We start from the raw sequence: 13441 nt of genomic DNA, 5'->3' as shown, positions 1-13441 counted from the left end.
GCTTTTACTGATACAATGAGTAAGTTCTAGGAGTCTAATATTCAACATGATGACTAATAGCTCACCACATGACTGTACTGCACACTTAAAAGATGCTAAGACGGGCACCTGGGTGGCTCAGTCGATTCAGTGTCTGCCTTCAGTTCAGGTCATGATCTCAGGGTCCTGGGATCGAGCCCCGTGTCAGGCTCCCTGCTCAGCGGGGAGTCTGTTTCTCCCTCTCCTTCTGCCGTTACACCTGCTCTTGCTCTCTCTCTCTCTCTCAAATAAATAAATAAAATCTCAAAAAAGTTTCTAAGAATATCGATGGTAGATGTTCTCACCCCAAAAAAGAAATGGTAATTACGTAATGAGGTGGAGGTGTTAGCTAAGGCTATGGCGGCAGTCATTTTGCAATATCTCAGGGTAGCAAACTAACCAATTGCACACCTTAAATTACACCTGTTCTTTTTTTTTTTAAGATTTTATTTATTTGTTCATGAGAGACACACACAGAGAGAGAGAGAGAGTGAGAGAGAGGCGGAGGGATAAGCAGGCTCCATGCAGCGAGCCCAATGCGGGACTCGATCCTGGGTCTCCAGGATCACGCTCTGGGCTGAACGCAGGCGCTAAACCGCTGAGCCACCCAGGGATCCCCCAAACTTACACCTGTTCTATGTCACTTATACCTCAATAAAACTAGAAAAGATACTAGGAAAAATACAAATGGATTATAGATGTAGAGAATGGAATACAAAAGATCAATAAATCTATGATATGACACCCAAAATTAGACACCCAGCTCAGCTCTCTTGAACTCCAGACTAGAATATTCACATTGATTAGTAACTGTACTTGGATATCCCACTGAACTTATATTTATTCATTTATTAAATCACCAAATATTTTTAAATAATATTCCCCAGCCTTCTCCAAACAATCACGAGGTAGGTCTTACAGCTCCGCAATTTGTTCAGCTCCACCTCCTCCAATCCCTTTTGACTATATCAGGTCATGCCAAATGTCCTTTCCTTTTATCTGGATTACTGCAACGGCCCCCTAACTGTGTCTTTTGGGGTCCAGTTTTGCATTTCTTTTCATCCATCCTCTCTATAGAAGCCCAGGTGATGTTTCTAAAGTGCAAGTGCGATCCTGTTACTCTTTTGATTGAACCTCTTTAAAGACTCCCCATTACTCTTAGAAGGAAAAGCCAGGTCATTAATTTGACTTACAAGGACTCATTTCTGCTACTTCTGAAGCCTCGGTCTTCCTGTTTTCCCACCTCAGGCTCCAGCCACCCTGCCTGAGCTCCATGACCCCTTCTTCCAGAAATAATCTCTGTTGCTCCATCCCTCCTGCCACAGCCTGACACCTGGTTACCTTTGAATCCCAGCATAGGCTTTAAGTCCTTCCACATCCACCTCTAAGCCTGGGCACACTGCCCCTCCTGAGTGCTCCTTTACAGCTGCTGCTTAGTTCCATCCTGGCACTGACCAAGAACCGTCCTCCACTGTTGACCGACATCCACTGCCAGACCTTCAATTTGTGAGCCAGCTCGTGTCTCACCTATAGTCGTAATCCTAGTACATAATCCAGAGCATGACACGTAATAGATAGTCATTAAGTTACTGTTGCATACATTAAAAAAGGAGAGAAGGGAAAGAGTCCAAAATAGTAGTAATTTTGGTAGTTGGACAACCCAGATTTCTTTTCATCACTGGTTGCCTACCTACATACATCATTAAATTCAAATTTTATGTATCACCATTTCCAGAAAGAACTCCATTTTAATCTTGCAAGATTAAGCTGCATAAGTTCAGAAATGGCAAAAGGATCTGTAAATACAATTTAGTGAAGATTTTGGGAGACTTTGGTCACTCATATTGAAAAAAAATATATATAAATAGTTTATCACAGTCCCTGGCACAGAGTAGGTCCTCAATAGTGTTACTTGAATTTAATTGTTTCCTCATGCTGCCAGAACACTAATTTCTGCAAACCTTCCTATTTTCTCTACTTCCCCATTTCCTAAAAAGGAAAGTAATAAAAACCATTCTTCATGTACCCACACACAAAGAAGGAAGAGGCATGGCCAAAACCAGTTATGACTTCAGGTATTAAATCTTAAAAATAAACAAAAGTAAATGATCTGTTATTAAGCTAAATACAGGTTTTTTTGTAGAAGCTTGTTCTATAGGAGTTTGTGTGAATTTCAGGTGAGATGGCCCCTCTCTGGAGCCAGATTGAACTATGCCTACTATGGGCAGGGACAATGTAAACCCATTGTGAGAACAATTAGGGATATGATCACTTCTAGAATGCCACCTAGAGGAATACTTGCCAGAGAGGGAAAGTACATGGGACCTTGATTTTGAGGGCCCCAGATATTTTCTTGCAGGGACACATCTGGGGAAGCAGACCTCAATTCAGGAAGGTTAGCTCTGATGCTTATGTGCCCATTATGTGAGGTGAGTGTGTGTGTGTGTGTGTGTGTGTGTGTACACACGTGTGCCTGCCTTGTGGATATCTTACCACGCAAGACACAGTCAAGACAAATGAAGACAGTTATCCGAGGATGATAAGTAGAGATACAGAAACAAAAGTTTTATTCTTCTGTGTAACTATGTAAAAGCCATAGTCACACACAATGCAATTAAAAATACAGAAAAGTAAAGAGAAAGGGGAAAATATTTTCAAGTCAGGTATCTCATGCAAGACGTCGGGAAAATAGAAAAGCAACTGACAGTTCCAATGACAACAGAGACATCAGAATTTCACAAAGCGTTTGAGAATGACTCAGATATATTTGGAAGGTAATAGATTACACTGCAGCGGCCTGTAAGTATGTAAGTACAGAAATACCGAAAAGGGAGGCAGTGTGAAGCCATATATGTGTGGTCTTTGGTCATCTATTTTATGCTTACTTCAAATATTTGGGAATGCAAACATTGATGAGGGTTTTCCCCGAATATCATGTCACAAAGTCTAACTTGGGAACGGATCCATCTGAGACAGCTGTATGGTGCCTGGATGTGAGCGAGAAGAAGGAGGATAAAGGAAAGATTTCAAAATCAATGGCTTCCAGTTTGAAAGGACTGCCAGGGCTCTACAGGGTATGAATTTGCTGCATAAAATCTATTACTATTGACAAATAGAATTCAATCCGTTTCCTTCGCTCTTATGGTATACCACTTTGTCCTTTCATTTCGATTGGTATATTTAGGTTTTCCTTGGCCATTTCCACAGGAAAACGACTTTCTTAAAGCAATCGGGTTGTCACCCAATGGGTAAGTCACCCTCATGTTTTTGAACCAGAGCAGCTCCTAAAGACATAGACACGTTTACAAAATTATATTTGTCAGGTCATTAGCACTGTAGTTGTTTTCTAAATTAATTCATAGGATCAAAGCAATTTTCCCTTTAAATGAGCGCAATGTCTTCTTTGGAAGGGCGCATCTGTACAGAGAGATTTAGCAGAAATGCTAATATGCCAGTGGAAGCAATTAAAATATTACCAAATAAAGTTTTCTAAAAAATTATTATGTTTAGGCTATTAAAGGCAAGAAATACATATAATTTTTTTTTGCATATCCTATTAGTTAACTTACCGTACAGATCCATCATTTCAGGTATATATTTTTTTAAAAAAACATTGTGCCAAATACATTTTGATAAGGAAAGGTCCTATGCTTTCACGATTTTTTTCAGGAAGATACTCAAAGATGATACATTTACTTGCAAATTTTAGAAAAATATGCCTCCAAGAAATCAAGTTTTATAATATATATATATTTTGGTGTATGGACATGCAACAGTACCTAATTTTTGTTAAATATGCATCAAAACGCAATTCAAATCAGTCCATTTGATAGACAATTCAGCAAATTCATAAATTTATAAGCAATTAACCCAAGGTACTCTCTTTGAATAGAAAGTGTTGCAGGAAAAAGACATGGAAGTAGAGTTTCTCTGTCGTTCTACTGGAGGAGAGGTTTGGCGGAATCAGAAATTATACCGGTGAGAGAGAATTTGAGATTTGGTAGGAATGCTGTCAGAAAAGTTGTTTTCTCCGTTTTATGGATTTCATGTGATTCCCTTGATAGATAGATAGATAGATAGATAGATAGATAGATAGATAGATAGATAGAAAAGTAATTTATATATATAAATATATACACATTTAACTTCTTTATATATATAATAGCTATATATATGAAGAGATCTATATGATATAAAAGTAATCTGTATATACAAATACATACACATTTAACTTCCCAGAGGGTCGGCAACGCAGCATCTGCGCAGCCAGGCACCGAAACACCACGGATGCAAAACCCAGTTTAACCCGTGATTCTCAGTGTCACGCCACGAATACTAGGTGGGCTCGGGGAACCCAAGCGCCTTAGGGTGGGGCTGCGTGGGGCTGCGCCCATCACAGCCGCGCACCCAGAGCCGGGGCAGGCCCAGGCTCCCACCGCAGGGCTCCTTCAGACGCGGGGGCCCCGGAAGGTCACCGCCCTCAGCCCCCTCGGTGGCCAGCTGTTTCTGGCCCCCGCGTGCCCGCCCCCCCACTCCCCTCGGGCCCCGCCCACCCCCCCTCCACGTCTCCACCCTCCCCTCTCCACCCCCCTTCCCCCTTTCACCCCCCACCCCCCACCGTATCCACACCCCTCCCCTCCCCCGTACCCTCTCCACCCTCCCCTCTCCACCCTCCTCTCTTCATCCCATTCCCACCCCCACTCCCCCCTACCCCCTCCACTTCCCACCACCCCACTCCACCCTCACCCTCCCACTCTACCCCCCACCCTACCCTCTCCACCCCCTTCCCCCTTCCACCCTCCACCTCACCCCCCTCTCCACCCCCCTCCCCTGCACCCCCCCTTCACCCCCTACCCCACCCCCCTCCACCCTCTACCTCACCCCCCCCCGCCCCGCCCCGCCCCCCGCCAGGCGCAGAGGCAGGAGGGGAGGCCCCGAGCCCGAGGGGCACACGCCCGGACCCCCGCTTACGTGCACCTCGCAGCGCTCGCCCGCGAAGGCCGCGGGGCACACGCACTGGAACCCGCGGCCCAGGCCCTGGCACAGGCCGCCGTGCGCACACGGAGCCGACGCACACTCGTCCGCCGCCTCGTCGCACCTGGAGGAGAAGCACACACGGCGGCCTCGGCCTCTGCGCACCAGCCCCAGCCCGGCTGCGCGCTGCGGAGAGGACACGGCGCCGCGCTCACCTGCGGCCCAGGGCGTGACCCCGGGTCCCGGGATCAGTCCCGCCAGGGCTCCCCGCAGGGAGCCGGCCTCTCCCTCGGCCTGGGGCTCCGCCTCCCTCCCTCCCTCCCTCTCTCTCTCCGTTTCTCATGAACAAATAAATAAAATCTTTAAGAAAACAAAATTAAGAAAAAGAAAAGAACAGAAAAAGGTCCCTTATCCACCGGGCCCAGGGCGGTCCGCTGTAGCGGCTCCCGTGCAGTCTGCGCACACTCCCTGGGGTGGGACACGCCTCTTAGGATTCCTGCAGCAAATTTGTTCTTCAGGGCAACATGCTGTACTCACCGTAGAAGGAGAAAACAGGGGCAAGTATTTAGAGACCAAGAAGCCCTGAAGGGCAGTTAGAGGCCTGCCCACCCCCAGGGACGCTGGAGGCCGCATTTTGACACCTGGAGACCCCCACCCCCCCACCCCCCCACCCCCCACCCCCCACCCCCCACCCCCCCACCCCCCACCCCCACCGGGCCCCGATTCGGATGCATCCGGCCCTCAGGCTGTGGAGGAAAGGGAGCTCATCAAAATCAAGGGGGAGAAATTGGTTTATTCTTGGAAATTTTTTATTATTTTCCTTTGGAATTCTTTTTTTTTTTTCTAAGAAAAAGCAAAAGTGGATAAGTAGAAAATGTCAGTTGCTAATAAATGTGTTTTACAACTAAGGGTAATATTTCAATATTCAAGTAGAATGACTTGCAAAAGCCAACGGGCACCTGGGTGACTCAGTCGGTTAAGCATCTGCCTAAGGGTCCTGGGATTGAGTCCCCCATCGGGCTCCCTGCTCAGCGGGGAGTCTGCTTCTCTCTCTGCCTCTGCCCCTCCCCCTGCTTGTGCACAGTCTCTCCTTCAAATAAATAAATTCTTAAAAAAAAAAAAAGAATGACTTTCAAAAGGTGAATTTTTCCCAAACAAGTGATATCAATTCTAAGGTATATCAAAATTTTCTTCTTCCCTGGGACACTGTCATCTTTCACTTGGTCTTCGGCCAGCAGCTTTTTTTCCTGTATATTTACCAATTAACTCACCAGGCTCTTTTATTCAATCATTCAGTAGGTATGTATTTAGCACTCAACCGTAGGCTAAAAACCAAGCACTGTTAGGCCTCACCATAGAGCCGTAACTGTGGCATCCCTTTTACTCTGGGAAATTCATATAAAATGTTAGCTTCAAGAATCCCTAAAGAGCAGCTTATGATGTCAAAGCATAATGTAAACAGTTTTTCATTTCTCACCTTCCAAAAGGTAAAACTTGCATACATAGGGCATCAACTAATCACTAGGCTCAAAGTGAAGAGGGATGAGGGGGTGGGTGGGGAGGGTCAACCCAAGGTATAAAGGAGAAAAAGATTTCTTCCCAGAAAAACAGCTCCTTATCCTGCTGGATACCAAGCATAGCTGAGACATTTTGTTTTCCTTTTTTGGCTCAGGCTTCTGGACTGGAAGGAGGCTTCTCCGATTAGATCTGAGCAAAACCTGACAACTTGCGAGAGCCTGCCAAGCACTTTTTGTCCTGGGTGGGCCAGTGTTCACACCATCCATCATTTGCAACCTGCCAGGATGACACTATAAAGTTGGGGGTTTAGCCAGACAGAAGAGGAGGCAATTTGCCGGAAGACAGTTTTTCAATATTTTGGATGTTACAGAAGTCACATTCCCCTAAGCCTTGGGAGATGGTCTAGTATTTTCTAGTCTCCCTCTGGCTATTCTTTCTCCATTTCTTATCTCTTCCTCTCTTGAATTAAAGAGTGTACCACACACAAACATTCATTATAAACATTATCAGAGCTTTCATTAGAGATCAAAATTAATACATCAAAAATCAGAATAAATAAGTCCATTAACATTAAGGACTTTGAAAGCACAGAATCTATTGACCATGTGTTCACTCTTTTAGAAATCCATTTGCAGCAGAGAAGTTGATCTAGATGAAAAGAGTCCCCGGGAGAGGAAGGAAACTTGGAGTTCCTTTTCTTAGCACATTTCAAAGAAATAATTTGCATTTAAGTGCAAGATTATTCTTTTAAACAAATGTTGGAGGAAAGGAAATGTTTGTTTGAAATGGGGATAATGTGTGGATAGCAGAGAAAAATAATCCAAGGCTTTGGATGAGTCTATGTGGTGTGCCATTGAGCATTAATGTGATAGTAAGCATTCAGCTGTGACATAGGCAGGAAATAATCAGCACTTAAAAACACTGGAAGAGCTGGTCAAGGGAATATTTAGGACAAGGAAATATTTGCGCTAGTTCGGAGGCATATAGAGTTTGAGGCCAGCTGCATGGTCTCTGGGTTAACAATATGTTGCCTGGGAAAATATGAGCCAGGGCTATGAGCTTCCTGGCACGTACACGCTCTGTCTGGGTCTGCATGTGCCTCTTGGAGCCAAAGCACTGAAAGGCTGTGAAGGCAAGAGCTGGGTTTGTCATTGAACCTTGAAAGGGTAAAAGGCAGGTCTACACGAGATGGCCTACATTGTGAAAATGGCAAAAGAGCTGGATCTGCGTAGGGCCAGAGGAGCCAGCTGGAAAAGGGAAAATTCAAATGAATCCAAACTGCAGTTGTCAGGGGTTTGTCAGCACAAATACGCCCATTATTTAATTAACTACCTTTCTGGGAAAATTTAATTCAGTCAAACTCTCTCTGTTGAATGCTCTGTATTTTCATTTATCTCATTCGTTCAATGCAGGGAGTTTGCTCCGAGATCGTTATCTTGTGGCGGATGGCCTAGGAGAGGAAGGAGCACGGTTCCCACTTTCTTCTAACTGCTGCAAGCAAAGGCTTATTCATTCCTGTCAGCATATCCAGGAGAGGAGCACAGGCTGTGAAGGCGGCTCGGCCTCCCTGCAGCTCCCATCTGGATTGGCACCTGACCTGTAACTTGACCCCTCAGCGTCAGTTTAGGCAAATGCAAAGTGGCATTAATAACAATTAGAGAGGATATTTATAAGATGCATGACCGTGCTCAACAAATGGTTAATTGTTTATTATCTGTTTATATAGAGATATATAAGAGCTTAGATAGAGCCTTGGTTTATAATCATTAGGGGGGACATTGATCCTTTTGAGAAGCTGATAAAAGCTGTGGAGTATATCCTTTTTTTCTTTTTTTAAATCTTTGACCTCACCTTCAGCCAGTTAAGTACATATCCGAATTTGCCTGCATTTTCAGCCATTGTCTGAAGCCATGGCCAACTCCGCATCAACCATCCCTGTATTAGCTGAAGAGTTGTTGAAGGGTGTCGCTGGGAAAGAGAGACTCACATGGATAAGGCATATCTACTTTCAGGGCTCTAGATAATTCTGTGAGGCAATCTTTTAGGTATTTTTTATTTTGCTTCCCTAGCAACTCTATTTGCATCATGTATTAGAAACATGAATCCAGAAATACTTATCAGAAAGAAAAATATCACATTTTACGTTGTTTCAAAGACATCTTTTCCTATTTGAAGTCTTGGCTAATAAAATGTTCTTTGTTTTGACCTAAACTGTGATTTTTTTTTCCCTTCTCTTTTCTTGTTTGACTCTGGTGGGACCTGTATGTCAGCATGGATTTTCCTATGGGAACAGAGATGAAAAATCGGAGGGGAAATCAACTTTGAGTAATCCCACTGTTGTTCAGCCCAGACTTTTCTTCTCTAGAAAGTGCTAATGTTGACTCACCGCTCCCCAGTAAAACCTGGCCGGCACAGACACTTTAATTCACCCTGGAACTCTGAGCAGTTGCCTCCATTGTAGCAAGTGAGATTCGTCTTCTCGTTCCCACAGACTGTCGAGGATAATCTGGTGTGTCTGGAGAGAGAAAGGCAACAGCCACAGCTGTACATCTTGATCATTTCATTCAAGAAAACTTTTTGGAAAAGTCCGTCTATGCAGTCAATGCCAAACTAATCAAGTACTCAGGCTAGGTTATGCATGACCCCTTTCGCTCAGTAGACAGCTCCTGCTGGGGGGCGCGGTAACAAGCTCGGCTATATATCTTGCATCTCCACAGTTTCCATTGGTGAGATAAGATCTGTGCCATGAGGTGGCAATAAATTTAGGGTTGGGAAGAAACTTGCGATAGCTGGGTTTGCTGCTGCCTTGCTAATAAATCAACACGGGCCACGGAAAATTGCAGCTCTATAAAGGCCAGGAAAGCAAGGACCCCACTCTGGTACCCAAGCACTCCTGTGATTTCTCTGTAGGCTTTCAGAGCTGAACTCCTGTTGCCCTGCCAACACTTGCTGTTCCCTTCCTAATGATTCATAGCTTAGCGGAATGCAAGCCAAGTGCTGTCCAGGAGGAGTGTATACAGCACTCAGTGGCAACTGTGTGTGAATCCAAGAGTGTGGCTCTTTGGTATAACAACAAAGCTGGGCGTATCATTAAGGAATCCTTATAAAAGGCAGAACAAATCGTTAGAAGCTAAGCAGAACTTGACTGCAAAGGCAAGTGCCAGGGGTGTGAAGGGACTGATTACGAGAGATTTTAAGGGTGTTGTTCAGGTCCTTTGACCCACTGGGCATGGTGTCTGATGCATAATTAATGTCCAGAAAATGTAAGAGGAATTTAATTTTGTCCAGTTGTGTGTGCTGCAGCTAACGTGGAGAAACTAGCCTAGAGGACGGTAAGTGTGTCTCTTCCCATAAGAGCTAATCAATTCGACTTTAAAAGGAAACTATCCTAAGGACTTTTCAAAAGAACCAAAAATGTCAACCAGCTTTGAAAGAGGTCAATTAGCAATGCAAATGTAAGCTTTGTATACGTCTTAGGTTTAATAAACAATTTTTGAATCTCATTAGGAGGGTACTTTTGAGAACTTTAATCTTTGAGCACTTGACTTTGATGAATTAGGCAGGAAAAAAAATACTGGAGAAATAGTTCCTGGGGCATGTATGTTTACTTTACTTGCCCAAAGTCACCGTGGCAATACTATTAATTTTGATCCTGGATGTCTTTTGCTTTAAACAGGCAGTTTGTTGGCAAAATGAGTCTGTTTTAACTCACGGAAAGCGACGTACAACTGAAATGTCAACACGTAGCACCTTATATTGGGCCTTGGCTTCACAGGTTCTGAACAACAATAAATGTTATCGAGATAAATACACTTTCTTATACGTATGACTACATGTTATGTCTGCTGGGAGATTCATCCCATTAGAGCTCCACCTCTGAGTTAGTGTTATGTCTACAGGCTGCCAACCCACTCCAGGTGTTCTTGCCAAAGTCTGGGAATGTATTACTTGTTATTAATAATCCTCTCACCTCCCCATAATGACTCAATTGTTTAGTGAAGTTAAAAGTAGTATAAGTTATAAAATAATGAATTCTACTTATGTGGAAACATCGAAGCCATGTGACTTAGTAGGAAAATATTGATTCTTATTTCTGCTTACGTAACACGAGATGGAGGTCATTACTAGAATTAAAACACTGCTCCAGTCGTGTTAGAAAAAATTGGGAAATATGTCGAAATGGGCAAAAGATATTACTGAGTATTCTTTCAACAGACTATTGGGTGTTATATAAAAGACACTCTAGGACTGTTTGATTTTATAGTGTGTATGCCTTAGATTTTCTTCACTATTTTACAACTCTGTAAGTGGTAGAAAATGACATTAATACGAATGGATCCTGCTCATTGAAATGTAAGCGAATTTGTCTGTGGGGATAGAATTGATTGTCACACGGTAGAAAAGACAGTTTCAAATATTAATTGTATTGCCCTGTAAAAGAGTAAATAGTTTTGCATGTATTAGTGACTTCATTTCCTCATCTCTACTTATATATATTTATGTGGATAATAAAAAATATATCTAATTATTATATATATGCGTATATATAAGTAATTAGGTTATCCTTTGACCGGGTTTTTATACCTTATTCATTTCTTCATTAATTGATGACTTAAATGAAAACAACAAAACATGCTCGTTTACATGAGAGTCATAATTTCATCTTCATGAGATTATAATTTAGCACAGACTTTTCCAGATTTTATAAGGTTTACCTGCCTGAAATAGCCAAGGGCATTGTTTTAGGGGTAGAAGTCATGCTTCCTTGAACAATATGAAAACCAAGCTTTTGGGGGCGCCTGGGTGCCTCAGTTGGTTAAGCATTTGACTCTTGATATCAGCTCAAATCACGATCTCAGGGCCTGAGATCGAGCCCTGCTTCAGGCTTTGCACTCAGTGGGGAGTCTGCTTGGGATTCTCTCTCTCCCTCTCCCTTGGCTCCTCTCCCCACTCACTCTCTCTCTCTCTCTCTAAAAATAAATAAATCAAAAAAAAAAAAAGAAAGAAAAAAGGAAAGAAAAGAAAACCAAGCTTTTGTATTTATTGTAAAAAATATTTGTTTCTTGAGGCCTTAACGCTGTGAAACTCTGGGGCATGCGACATATTCTAACAAAGACATCTGAGAAAGCATTCTGCTTGAAGTCCAGTCAAAGCACTCCCATTCTTCCTTGTAGAACATCCCACCATGTCTGGTCTACAGGACCACACTGTGGTGGAAGGGACCCATGTCACTCCCGTCCAGCACAGCCTACAGAGGCATAGCTGAGAGAGCTTTCCTATTCGATGAGAAAATGTGGAGCCCAGCTCCACTGGCCAAGCCTTAGATGAACTTCATGCTCACCTGCAAAATTTTCCTGTGAAATTTCCCGAACAGTGGCAAGAATAGCCGCTGGGGTCGCTGATGCAGGTGGCTCCGTTTGCACACTGGTGATTCTGGCAATTGTCTATATCCGTTTCACAGTTCACACCGGTGTATCCAGGCTCACACCTGCAGCGATAGGCTGCAACTCTGTCGGAGCAGTTGCCATGGATACAGGGGTTTGAAAAGCATTCATCGATGTTGAGTTCACAGTGTGTCCCTGACCATCCCAAGGGACACGAGCAGTGATAAGAGCTGTAGATGTCTTCACAATTTCCTCCATGCAAACAGGGGCTGGAGTTGCAGGCATTCAACTGCAAACAGCCGCTAACCACTGAATTCATAGAGATTTTGAGAAACTGTTCTTCCTGGGGTTTATTAGTGAAACCATGAACATTAAAGTAAGAAAGATAAATGCCACTGATTTCTATTGTACTTAGACACCCTTTCAGGCCCTGGCTATTGTCAATAGCTCGGTCACCCACATAAATGTCTGTATTATCCTTAAGAAAGTTGAGGCTCCCAGTGGCAACTGCACTGGTCACAGAAGGTGCTTGGTTGTCCACTTCCATTTGCCACCTGGAGGCCTGGGCCAGTGGGTCTGTCATGGAAAGAGTCACTTGGTGCCATATGCCATCATTCACTGACTGCAAACTTGTCAGACTCAGCATATAAAAACTGTTGCCACTTTGCAGTTGAAATAATAATCTGGAATCTCGAATGCTAATGTTAAGAAATTCAGGCTCCTTCTTCGCGTGCAGTATGATCACATTTGCATCTCTTGTTCTGAAACCAAATGTGATATTGGTGAGTTCTCTGGTAATATTCCCATTGCTTCTGAATAATATTTCACTGCTTTGTGCATTAAAAACAGCATTTGCAATACCTAAAGAGAGAAGACAACACCAATCAGCAACTTTATGCAATTTATAATGTTGCTTCATTACCTTTATGACTATTAATGATCATCATGTATCGATTGTTTGATATGTATTAGGCACTGTGCTAGTTCTTCTTATATTATTTCTAATACCAAATTCTGGAGCATGATTTTATTATTATTACTATGATCATCCCCATTTTTATAAAAGGAGAAATTGAGACTCACGGAAGTTTAGTGATTTTTTTCACAGTCATATGTTAATAAATAATAATACCAGAATACCAAACCTGCATGGTCTGATACCAAAACCTAAACCACACATTTCTTTTCCACTGAAAAGAGGTTACATGTAGAAACAATGTCTTTTTTTTTTTTTTTTTTTAGGTAGAAACAATGTCTTAAAAAGGTGAAAATAAAGGGGACCCGATACACGACTAAAAGTGATCATCAGTACAGGTGTTGAAAAAAACCTACGATTGTCCACTTGAGTAGAGAAAATCCAGTTCTCCACCTCCCAGCTGGGTGTCCTTTCTTCCCACAGAACTTCCACATTCACAGCACGTGTGACATCAGACGTGTGGGGCTTTCCCCCCCCAAGCAACTCTGCACATCATTTCCCCTCCCTTTTGGTTGTTTCCCATCTGCATACAAATATACTGTAACTGCTTCAATCTGAGAAAATAAAAACA

At 43.2% G+C, this 13441-nt stretch overlaps 1 protein-coding gene across 1 annotated transcript in view; it reads right to left on the bottom strand.

The window, feature by feature from the left end:
* CRB1 (crumbs cell polarity complex component 1) overlaps nucleotides 1–13441 on the bottom strand; it is a 213444-nt gene that overhangs the window by 26976 nt on the left and 173027 nt on the right. The window contains exons 9-11 of the mRNA XM_072831284.1: nucleotides 11852–12755; nucleotides 8897–9025; nucleotides 4990–5116 (exon numbers count right to left, since the gene is read on the bottom strand). Of these exons, the coding sequence (XP_072687385.1) occupies nucleotides 4990–5116; nucleotides 8897–9025; nucleotides 11852–12755 (1160 nt within the window). The remainder of the gene's footprint in view (nucleotides 1–4989; nucleotides 5117–8896; nucleotides 9026–11851; nucleotides 12756–13441) is intronic.

This window comes from Canis lupus, chromosome 6 (genome assembly GCF_048164855.1).
Source record: "Canis lupus baileyi chromosome 6, mCanLup2.hap1, whole genome shotgun sequence".
Lineage (NCBI taxonomy): Eukaryota > Metazoa > Chordata > Mammalia > Carnivora > Canidae > Canis > Canis lupus.
The sequence above is the reverse complement of the archived record's forward strand: the minus strand, read 5'-3'. Positions and strand labels throughout refer to the sequence as shown.